We start from the raw sequence: 12,171 nt of genomic DNA, 5'->3' as shown, positions 1-12,171 counted from the left end.
GGTCTCCTAAGTGATGCCAGTGCTTCTGAATTTGCTGAGTAAGCTATATAAAATATACTCACAGTCTCTTAGGCTAGCCCAGTTGCTCCCTCAGAGGACCACACATAGTACATGAGGTGGGTTTTGTTTCTGCTCCTTCGTGTGCTCCTCCCTACTGTGCAGGCATTAGGTTCCCTCCTCCTTCCTAGGCATTCTAGCTTTCCCTTGGTTTTCAAAATCTCTCACTTATTTTAGACAATGTATATGGAATTTTTTTAGTGTAATCTTTTAAAAACCATTATATTTTTGTGTAGCCCAATATAGAATACATGGCATAATAGTTAGGAACACTGACTTAGGGGAAAGGGCAAAGCATTTTGATTTCTTGGAAACATAACAAAAATAGTGCACTGCTTACCAATTTGTTTTTTATGTCACATTTGCAGAATTGGATTTTGTTCTTTACTTTAGCTTATTTTTACACTTCAAAGATTCAGAGTAATGACCTGGGATTTTTTTTTCCTTAACAGTATAAATTCTGGTTTGTATGTTGAAAAAAATATATTTGACAACAAGTGTTCTTTTTGATTGAGTGGACATTTTAGTGGTAATTCTAAAAGTTGTATTATTCTAGGAATAAGAGTGTTGCCACTTTGATTGAGGAATCAGTCCATGTGGGAAGATTTTTGAAAGGAAGCCTCAGTTTCACTTTCCCCTGGCCCGGAAAGACTTCCTTTGTGAACCATCAGTTGAGTGTAAAAGTCAATTTGACACCAACACCACATTTGCAAGCATTCAGAAAACGAAGAGTGCAACCCTCATTGTATTTTCTCAGTGGCATTCTTTCAAAAAGAGAGAATGGAGATGACAGCTGGTCATTCCTTTCAGGAGCTTCATTTTACCTGCTTCATTTAGAGGTAAAGAGAATGCATTAAAGAGAAGTTTAGAATATCAAGTAGATGTGAAGACTTTTTTCTTTTTTAATAAATCTTCAACTGTGAGAGACTTTTTGTTTTTGTTTTTATTGGTTTTGGTTTTCCATCCACTCCACATCCCAATGTAAACTGAGAGACTTTATTTCTTAATCAAATTCATCTTTGTTTAGAATTGAGTGGCTTAGGGATCAACTTTATAAACTTCCTTCCAGTTACTGAAGCCCCTAATAGATAAAATGATGCTAATATCTGATTCCTTCATATCTTTTACTACCACTTGAGTCATATATTTGGGTTTTTATTTTACATTAGTTATATTTCTCATCCCACATTTTAGTATAAAAGCTTCCTGATTCCTCATGTTTTGTGCCAGCTTTGTGTGGGGTTTTTATTTTTTTATTTTTTTTTGGTTGCTTTTTTTCCCTCTTCTGTTCAGAAAAAAACTAAGTTTTTCTATTGCCAAGCGCTCATCATTCTAATGTTAAAAGTCAGAGACCAGAAAAGCAAATCCTGTTATTCGACACCATCTGTATCACTAGCTGTTCATTTTCTACTTCTTTTTCTTTTTCCAAAGTCAAAATATTCAACTAAAATAAGAAACAAAAACAATATTTACATTCCCAAAGTTCTTGATATCTGCATAAGACTTTGTAGTCTCTGGGATACAAGTCCTCCACTTGTTTCTGTCACATTAGTTTCTTTAATCCAATAATGGTGATTGAATTTACTGAGTTTAATGACATTTCCCATCACTATGTCCCATTCTAGTTTATTCTTTTTAATAAATTTTGTTGTAAGGATATAGCTACTGAAAAGACATTATTCAATGTATAATATTAATATTTAATCTTAGTCTCAAGAATATAGGACAGGAAGATAGTATAAAAGTTAGACTCTGCCTTGCATTCATGGGACCAAATGGCCCCTGACATCACTGATATAGCCCTGGAGATCTCTGAGCACCATTGGGTTTGGCCCAGTTGTCCCTGAACACTACCATAGAGACTTTGGTGCTCCTTAGACATAGCAAAGAAATCTGAGCAATTCTGCATCTCCAAATGCTATCATTCAAGCATCTGACACAGTGGTGGACACCCACCTCCTTCTATCTTCCCTCTCAAAATTGAATATGTATCACTGTCACTGAATGTACCTAATACCAACATCACTCATAAATGGTGAATAATAGAGATAGCTATTCAAATGATTGGATACCTGATTAATCATTCTGTCATTCACTCAAAAAATATTAAACTAAGCTCCTTTAAATTGTGCCTTTAGATACATTACTTGTTCAGTGAATTGGGTCATTTTCATTGTTTTCTCCTTTCCTTCCTCTTTTCCCTTTCTCCTTTTCTTCTTTCTTTTCTATTTTCTTTATCCATTCCTTCCTTTCTCTTTCTCCCTTCTTTTCCCTTCCTTCCATCCTTCTTCCTTCCCTTCTTCCTCCCTTCCTTCTTCTATCCCTCTTTCTCCCTTTCTTCTTCCCTTCCTTTCCTCCCTTCTTCCCTCCTTCCATTCCTTCCTTCTTCCTTTTCTTCTATCCTTTCTCCCTTCCTTCCTTCCATCTTTTTTTCTTCTCTTTTCCTTCCTGTTTATTGAAAAGTCAAAGAGAAAAAAGTGTCCCTCTGGGATGAAGCTTATTATTAGACTTATTTTGTGTGTTTCTGTTTATATATATCGCAAACAATACTCTTGACTCTAGTAATAAGAATGAACAACTAATTTACAACTAGTAATTGTCTAAGCTGCCTAAAATACTAGTAACTACTAAATCTTACCCTTGTGATAACTGACACTTTAGATACTTCATATATTATCTAAAATTTGATTATACAGGATAATCTTAGAATGCTTTTAGCTGCACTTAACAGAAAATCTAACTCAAAATTTGGGAAATAGTTTTTCTGCCATAACTAAGCTTATATTTGAGTATTTTTCAGGATCTCTAATTTATAGCTTATATCTTTGTCCCCCTTTTCCCCACCCCCCAACTACTTAATCTGGTAAGCCAGTGTTTGGGCTCTCTATTTTCTCATTCATGCCTAGCAGAAGTTATCTCCCTAAACATTTCCATTTTGACTAATGGGGACCATTCTTGATTAATAACCATGATCAACACGATCATGTCATCTATAGATTAGTGTAAACTTAATAACAAATTTACCACTTAAAATAGTTTATATTTTTTAAACACAATCAGCTTTCCATTAGGGAGAATAAAAGAAATGGGATTTAAATAAGCAACCACTATATACCATTACGTTATCAGCAGTAACAGACTTCTCAATGAGGGAAATACTCTAATGACCATGTGGCATAGTGTCAACTTTGACTATAGAGTGGTTACTAATAGAAGTATATGTTTATGGCAAGAGCTACAGAACTTTATTTTAATCAAAACCAGAAGTCATTTTCTCCATAATCATCAACACATAAATGCCTTAATCTTTTCCAAACTTCTTGGTGACCCAGTCCTAACATGATACCTTGCAGTTTAGTAGCTTAATTTGTAACATGGGCTCAGATTTTAATTGCATTGCATTTGCATCTGTTGAAAACATGGTAATTAGGTATGTCTTAATTGCAGAATGACTATACTATGCTGCATTAAAGAAAGATAAACAGCATGCTATATCTTCCTTAAAAAGAAAAACTTGAAAGAATCTTAAAGGTAATCACTTAGTAATGTTGCTGATAAGTCAATACATAAAGCACATTAAAATAAAAATATTAGAAATAGAAACAGGTTTTGCAAGAAGATAATCACCTTTCTTTGTGTAGACTATATGCTGAAGAAAAGCAGATAATCTGTAAAGAGTAAAATTAAAAAGAAAAATATAAGCTTATATACTATTTAAAATAATCAAATGTGAATTAAAATTATTTCTTGCATTATAATTTACTGTATCTACACAATAGGCCAAGCCATTTACTACCAATATGTTACCAGTAATTTTTTAAAAAAATTGGTTCATATTAATATTTTTTGTATTTCTTTAGTAGAGTGTGTCAAAATCTTCAAAAATTGTAGTATTTATGCATATGGATAGGATAAGTGAGGGATCCTTATTTTTCTGTCAAATATTTTCAGTTTGAAGCATATAGAATGTAATTATCTAAAAGAACATCTTATGTTTGTACATATGAAGCACATATTGCTAAATATTTTTAATTAGTTGGTGTTCAAAGGGATTAGTTAAATCAGTACAACCCCAGAAGAGTTTCTTTGATGATGTATTATCAAAATTAGAACATTCAGAATAAGCATAAAAAATTCTCAAACGTGCAAGTATCTATCATTTTAAACAGTCCACTTACTTAGAACAGGAGCTAGGATTTTTAAATTTATGAAATGCAGTTACCAAACTCAAAGTTAGTAAAAGATTTAATACTAATTTTCTGTTTCACTCAATTTAGAAAAGTTGTAGTACACATAGCAAAAAAAAAATTATTGTGAAAATGGAAAGTATTGGCAACAAACATAATTTCAGCATATAGTTTGTTGTGAAGGCGCTGCCTTTATTCTCTTACTAAGCCAAGAGCAGACATATGCCCCTTGTACTTCTGCCAAAACTATTAGGCAGAAAACTAGCAGAATTACTACTGATATTTCCATTCATGATTTATGATAATGGTTGCTGTGGAAGACTAAGTCATTTACATTTATTGAGCTCTTTTCTTGTTGTTTATAGTTCAGACATTGTAGATGGTTGATGAAACATATAACACTAATAATAGTTGCATAAAATAGCCCCAAACTGGTTAGATCTAAACAAAAAGGAATGGCCCTTTCTGATGCTACTTTGTTGGGGTCTGGCAAGCTTTGTTAGGCTTGATTGGAGGAGAGTAAACATTGCTTTTAAGTATAATAGTTAAATATTGGGAAGGGGTGTTCCTTTGGGATAAAATCATGAGCCAGATTTATCGTAGGATTTCATTAAACGACCACTTATGACTAGTTAGTTTTGGTCATCAGTCTTAAATTTTGCCCATCAGTCTTCATTTTTTTTTTTTTTTTGTGGTTTTTGGGTCACACCCGGCAATGCTCAGGGGTTTTTCCTGGCTCCATGCTCAGAAATTGCTCCTGGCATGCACGGGGGACCATATGGGACTCCGGGATTCGAACCGATGACCTTCTGCATGAAAGGTAAATGCCTTACCTCCATGCTATCTCTCCGGCCCCATCAGTCTTCATTTTTTGAGATGTCTTTTTTTTTTTTTTTTTGAGATCAGTCTTTGAGATGTCTGACAATGTCAGGCACTAGAAGACCAATAACAGTTTCTACAAGGAGTTCTGGGAATATGAGTGAAAGGTTTGAGAATTTTATTCATTGCACCCATATATCCAGTTTAAATCTACCAACACATCTAGGGTTTGTAGCTTCTTTTGGGAATTATTTTCTAAGGATTTGATCAATTTTATCATCCTTGAGACCACACCCATTTCCTCTAGGGTTGAAGAAGAAATCAGATAGAGCACAGTGCTGTTTAAGTCCAACACTGGCTCAATTGTACTTGGATTTTCTTGTAAAGCTCTTAAAAGGCTGCACATAATGAATAATAATTAAGTCAACAAAAAATATTTGCAGTCTTACCTTAGTATTTATTTGTAATATTTTGTTTTTTATAGAAAATATACATTTTTTATAATTACAGAATATATATGTATGTGATTAATTTGTAATGGGCTTTTTGCAACAAACCTGTATGATTTCTACTTATGTGCTGCAGGAGAGGATAATGACACATTTTAAAAGTTACCTAGTTCCTAGGCAGATGATAATGACTCCTCACAATAGTGCAGAGGTAGGCCTGCCCTTCTAAAGATATTCCCAGCACATTTCTGCACATTTGATCTAACGACTTGAATAATTTCATCAATAGGAGGCACAAGCCATAGTGTTAAACAACCACACAGAATTGACAATAGGTTTTTGAAAAACAATGCTGACTGTTGGAATTATCTTCTGGGCTGTGTAATGGTTGGATGATAGATTACTCAAATACATGCTATATGAAGCATGGAATTGAGCAGTCACAGGGTTGGCCAAAGAAAGGTATGAAGGTTTTACTGAACTACAAGTGTACAAGAATATTATAGCAGAAAGAGCCCTAGACTGGGAGTGTGCCAGTCTTCCAACATTTCTCTTTCTTCAGCTAAAAATGGAAGGAGTTGGTCTTAGTGACCTCCAGAATTCCTTCCAAGTTTATACCTGGTGATCTTTTCACTTGTTGGCTCTGCCTAATTCATAACCTGCTGCTATGTTGGCTCATGCTTTTTAAGTTAACACCCACAAAGAAAGCACAGAAAGATTGACACTTTTTTTTTCTATCATGATATCTGGTGTTTAAACAATAAACTGATTTACTTGCTTCTGGTTGTATCATCATTTGTCTCTTCTCATATTTGGAAGGTTTTAATAACAGAACATTAGGTACCAGGCTCTTTTAACTGATCTTATACTCTGGATATTGTGTATTGCCAATTCAAGTCTTCCTTACAGGCTGAGAATCAAGACTGAATTCTATTTGAAGATATATTACCTAGTTTAAGAGGTCAGATCTTTGTGAAATATTGGGAACATACCTAGCTCTTCTATTTGGTTCTGTCAGAAGCCCCAAAACACTGATTTATGAAACTTTTTTGGTGGAGTTAAAGAATTCAAGTAGTAACCTGAAGACCCAGTAACATTTTTTTTCTAGAGGGGAGGCTTTGTCACACCCCTTGGTGTTTATTCCTGGCTCTCTGTACAGAAGTGACCCCTTAGTGTTCAGGAAACCATATTCAGTGGCAGAAATGGAAACAGTTTGTGGCATGCAAGTGACCTTCTATACTGGCTCTCTGTCCTTCTCTAATAATTCTTACATTTCAAAAAATTCCATTGGCAATCAATCCATAGAAGATTTATGAAAGTAGGCAATCTTTTTTTTTTTTTTTTTTTTTTTTTTTTTTTTTTTTTTTTTTTTTTTTTTGGTTTTTGGGCCACACCCGTTTGACGTTCAGGGGTTACTCCTAGCTATGTGCTCAGAAATCGCCCCTGGCTTGGGGGGACCATATGGGACGCCGGGGGATCGAACCGCGGTCCGTTCCTTGGCTAGCGCTTGTAAGGCAGACACCTTACCTCTAGCGCCACCTTCCCGGCCCCGAAAGTAGGCAATCTTATAGGCATCTATTGCTTCTGACTCAGTATGGAACTCACTGTAGCATATGCACATTTATTTTTAATGATATGTACCTAGAAATCATAGGTTTTATGCAATGTTGGTTCACTAAAAATATTTTTAAATAGAAAGAAATTTCTGAGACCAGAGAAATAAGACAGGTGTTAAGGTTTTTGCTTTTTATGTGGCCAACCCTGTGTCGGTCCCTAACACTATATATGGTGCCCAAGCACCACCACGAAGGGTCATTCCTGAGCACATAGCCATGAGTAACCCGTGAGCATTTTGGGGTAGTGTGGCCCAGGCTCCTGTCCCAAGAAAATTAAAATTAAAAAAGACATTCTTGAAGTTCTTTTGGTAGGTAGAAATCTACTCTAGTCACTTCTCATTCATTCTGCTGCCAAGACTTGGGAGTACAGAAATGTTCCTCAACCATATGTCTACTAAGTACTATTTCAGAGAAGGGAATATTGTTATTACTAAGCAGATCTTGTTTTGCTATGGGGGTGGGAGGCACATTTGAGGAGGCACTGCTTGTTTCCTTTACGTTTTGGAAATATCAGACCCCCAAAAAATGTTCAACAGAACTAATTTTTTAAAAGATTATTTTAGTGCCTGAAGCAATATAGTACATTGAGTAGGAAGTTTGCTTTGTACATGGCCAAGCTTGGTTTGATTCACAGGTTTCCATATGGTCCCCTGAGTACTGCTGGGAGTGATCCCAGAGCACAGACAGGTATGGCTCAAAATAAAAAAAAAAAAATTATTTTTATTCAATCTTGTTTGGAATTAACTCAGGTTTTAGCCCTGTGTATGGCCAGCTTCAGTATTACTATACCTCCTTAAATAAGCAAATATGTTATGTTTTGGGATCACATCCAGAAGGGGTCAAAGCTTACTCCTGTTTTTCTGCTCAGGGATCATTCCTCCTGGGCTCAAGGGACCATATAGAATGCCAGGGCTCAACGCTGGGTCTGTTGCATGCAAGGCAATCATTCTACTCATTACACTACCACTTGAGCTCTTCAGCACAAATTTTTAAGATCTTATTGCTTTTATACAATGATTTACAAATTAGGGGGCCAGAGAGATAGCATGGAGGTAAAGAGTTTGCCTTGCATGCAGAAGGACGGTGGTTTGAATCCCGGCATCCCATATGGTCCCCCGAGCCTGCTAGGAGTGATATCTGAGCATAGAGCCAGGAGTAACCCCTGAGCGCTGCTGGTGTGACCCCAAAACCAAACAAAAACAAAAACAAATTAGGCAATCTTCTATCTAGTAGATAAGATGAACTCTGATGAGCTGTGAAAATAAAATAATTTCTTTTCTTTTTTTTTTTCCCCCCTTTGGATTTTGGGTCACACCCAGCAGCACTCAGGGGTTACTCCTAGCTCTATGCTCAGAAGTCGATCCTGGCAGGCTCGGGGACCATATGGGATGCTGGGATTCGAACCACCATCCTTCTGCATGCAAGGCAAATGCCTTACCTCCATGCTATCTTTCTGGCCCCAATAAAATAATTTCTTATGCAAAGGAGATGAAACGAAGAAGTTGATAGCAAAGAGTTGTTTGGGGCAAAGTTAACTTCTTTACGTGGATGGCAGGGTAAATAGAAATCTCACTTGTGCTGAAAAGATAATTCCCAGTCAACGAGTGTTTATTAGTTGTGAAAACTGGTGTGGTGACCTGGGGTTGGCAAAAGTGACTCCATTTTTTTTTTATCTTTTTCTTTTTCAACAGTATCTATGAATCTCTGAAGTCTATATTGTGTGCTTAGTGTGTCTTAGTTCCCCTATCTCCCATTGTATTTGTACATGGTCTCTGTCAAGGATGGATTTAGCCTGAATAAATCAGTCTCTGGCCAGGAAGCTGCTTCTTCATTCTACTATTGACACATAATTTTCACATAGGAATATACATATGCAACTTAACATCGCTATCACATTTTCTGCTCTAATCCTACTTCGACACCAACTATATTGAATACATATGGATGATAGAACCTTACTATAGTAGGAAATGTGGGAAAGTAAAAGCTCCACATACATTTTAGCCCCTTTATTTTTAAATCCTTGATTCATTACTCTATTCTTTATTAATGTCTTTTTCCTTTTTTTTTTTTTTTTCCAAGTGGAAGAAGACACAGAAGAAAGTTCAAGATCAGGGAGAGAATCTGTGTCCACAGCCAGTGATCAGCCTTCACATTCTCTGGAGAGACAAATGAATGGAAACCAAGAGAAGACTGATAGGAGAAAAGACAAAATAGGAAAAGAGAAGAAAAAAGATAGAGATAAGGAAAAGGAAAAGATAAAGGCCAAGAAGGGCATGCTGAAAGGCTTGGGAGACATGTTCAGGTAAGTTGCTTCCTTCTCAAATCAAAACATGAACATATATGAGTGAGACGTTATTAGATCATACTCAAAGCGTAGATTAGAAACCAATATCTCTCCAATCAACTGAACTTCTTATCCAATTTTCAGTCCTGGCTACTGCATTTTTACTTTCTCTGAGGATTATACTTTAGCTATTTCAGGTCATTTTAATAGTCGTTATCACGCCAACCATGTAAATAAATGCAGAGAGAGAGGAGGGACAAATCTGTATCTGAGCTCTACAGGAGAGTAAAAGCCCTGTGATGACAAAGGGCTGTTAAAACCCTGTTTGTTCTTTTGTATGTGTGAACAATGGTTCATTATTTAAATTTAACATAGAGCTCAAGTTAGTGGTAGCATTTAAAGGTTCATTAATAACAAGTCTAATAAAAATGTTACAAATAGAGCTTCAATTAAGCTGTGTTGATTAATTTAATACTTATTACTTCGGCTGTAAAGATTTCATTAGACTCAGTCTTTTGCCTGTTTCCTGACAGTTGTTTTTGTGTCTCTAAATTATACTCTAGGATTACTTAGCATATCATTTTTTACAAATCATTGCTACACAATAAAAGTGACAAGTTGTTCTGAAGTTGCACTGAAACTCTCCCATAAATGTTCGTCTAAGGTGATTTATAATATTCAGGTATTTAATGTTAAATATAAAGATTGCTTGATTATTCCATAAATGAAACCCTAAACATATCAAGATGATGGTTTAAAATTGAAAACATACAGCAGAACCACTTAACTTTCAAAAAACTAGTTATCTTGCATTATGAATCTCTTCCTTGTAACTTTTTTTTTTTTTGCAAAATGTGTACAGTTTTATTATTTTCATAGAACTTGTTGATTTATGTTCTTAAGGTTGCCCCCAATAACTCAGGGAGCAACAAATAGGTCAGGCCTGCAAAATGGAGGCCTCAAACCCAGCCTGCAGGCTACCCAACACAGCAGCTGTGTTCTGTAGGTGTCTGATTAAGTCAAGTGCCTGGATGATATAAGTCAGAAGGACAGAGCGCAAGGTCTGCCCTATTAGCAGATGAGCTTTGGCTTCTCTTTTCCAGTTCTTCGAAATGCTGGAATTTTTACAGTTTTTGCATTAGTGTTATTCTTGTTTATATACTGTTCCTTCTGGATGCCTTTTTAATAGGTCATATTTCTTCATTATATTCCTTGTCCAGAACACTTACAGGATGAAATTGCTCTAACTGCCACTTTATTTCAGTTGCTGTGTTAGCCAGGGGGTTTTTAATTCCCTATATGCAAACTAACACTTCATAAGCTGTCACCTGCATAATGCACAGAAATAAGGCTATTTACCATTGATTAAATTGGAAGGAATTAATATTTCTTCAAATTAAGGAATGCATGGTGGGAGGAAATCTCCCCGGAGACTGACACTTCTTTTTGTTATTGTTCGGGTTTGATTTGGAGCCACATCTGGCTCTGCACTCAGGAATTACTCCTGGAGGTACTCAGGGGATCATAGGATTCTGGGGATCAAATATTGGTCAGTCACATATAAGGCAAGCACCTTACCTACTGTACCATTGCTCCAGCTCTAAGACTGATACTTTTGACAGTCTCTTTCTCCTGGGGTCTCTGGAACACCTATTGAAAACTTGCTGTTTTCCTTTATTGGTCAACATTTATTTAAACAAACTGTCTAGTATTCTATTCTTTTTTGGAGGATTGGGCCACACCCGGTGATGCTCAGGGGTTACTTCTGACTATGTGCTCAGAAATCGCTCCTGGCTTGGGGAACCATACGAGATGCCCAGGGATAGAACCGAGTCCATCCTGGGTCAGCCACGTGCGCAGCAAACTTTGCCTTACCACCGTGCTATTCCTCTGGCCCCTAGTAGTCTATTCTTGTTATAGAATAAAGAGTAAAATTCTTATATTGTTATAGATCATTTTTTATTATTTTTACAAGTAATGAATCGTTTTAATTACACATCTTTCCCCTTGTAATTTGTTATTCTACGAGGAAGGCCTTGTGATAGAATTTTTTTTTGGGGGGGGGGAGACCAGAGAACCCTGGGATAAATGGCAAAATGTACATTGCTTCACAGGTGCACTGAGATAATAATTCAACCATGTTTTTGCCAAAATTCTATAAATTACATAATTTTCCCCTCTAAATTGAATTCTATAGGTCATATCTCTAACCTGTGTTGAAAGCCAACTTTTTAATAAAGAACTTGATTTATTTGTAATTCAAAGCCTGCATAGTTTTAAAAGGCAATTTCTATCTTAAGGTACAAGGACTAAAACATTTTCTGATTACTAAATGTGTAAAAACCACTCCCAGTGTGTAAGAATATGACTACTATGAAAATCACAGGGTTTGCAATGTGGTTAAGTGAAGGAGTATATATACACATACATACACCTTGCATTTATTAAGCCAAAGCTTTGGGTTCTACCTGGCTGGGGCAGGGGAAAAAAATAAAGGAATTCAAAAAAGAGACATATTTAGGGAGAGAGATAGATCATAGAGCTGTTTTGATTATGGGGCCTGGATTTGCAGCACCCCTTGGTTGTTTGGTTGTCTGAGCACTGCTGGAAGTGACCCAGATATGGCCAAAATAGACACACGCATGCACACACACACACACACAGAGTCACATCACAAACATTCATACTTTTCTGGGTGTAGTTTGCCAACAGTACACATAGGCTTTGTCAGAATGGATTGTACAAGTTTTAGAAAT

At 36.1% G+C, this 12,171-nt stretch overlaps 1 protein-coding gene across 12 annotated transcripts in view; it reads left to right on the top strand.

The window, feature by feature from the left end:
• PARD3 (par-3 family cell polarity regulator) overlaps positions 1-12,171 on the top strand; it is a 674,271-nt gene that overhangs the window by 446,433 nt on the left and 215,667 nt on the right. For all 12 annotated transcript variants that reach the window (XM_049776411.1, XM_049776408.1, XM_049776410.1 and 9 more), the window contains one exon: positions 9,211-9,433. In XM_049776411.1, coding sequence (XP_049632368.1) covers positions 9,211-9,433 — 223 coding nt within the window. The remainder of the gene's footprint in view (positions 1-9,210; positions 9,434-12,171) is intronic.

Source organism: Suncus etruscus, chromosome 7 (genome assembly GCF_024139225.1).
Source record: "Suncus etruscus isolate mSunEtr1 chromosome 7, mSunEtr1.pri.cur, whole genome shotgun sequence".
In the NCBI taxonomy this organism is placed as follows: domain Eukaryota; kingdom Metazoa; phylum Chordata; class Mammalia; order Eulipotyphla; family Soricidae; genus Suncus; species Suncus etruscus.
The sequence above is the reverse complement of the archived record's forward strand: the minus strand, read 5'-3'. Positions and strand labels throughout refer to the sequence as shown.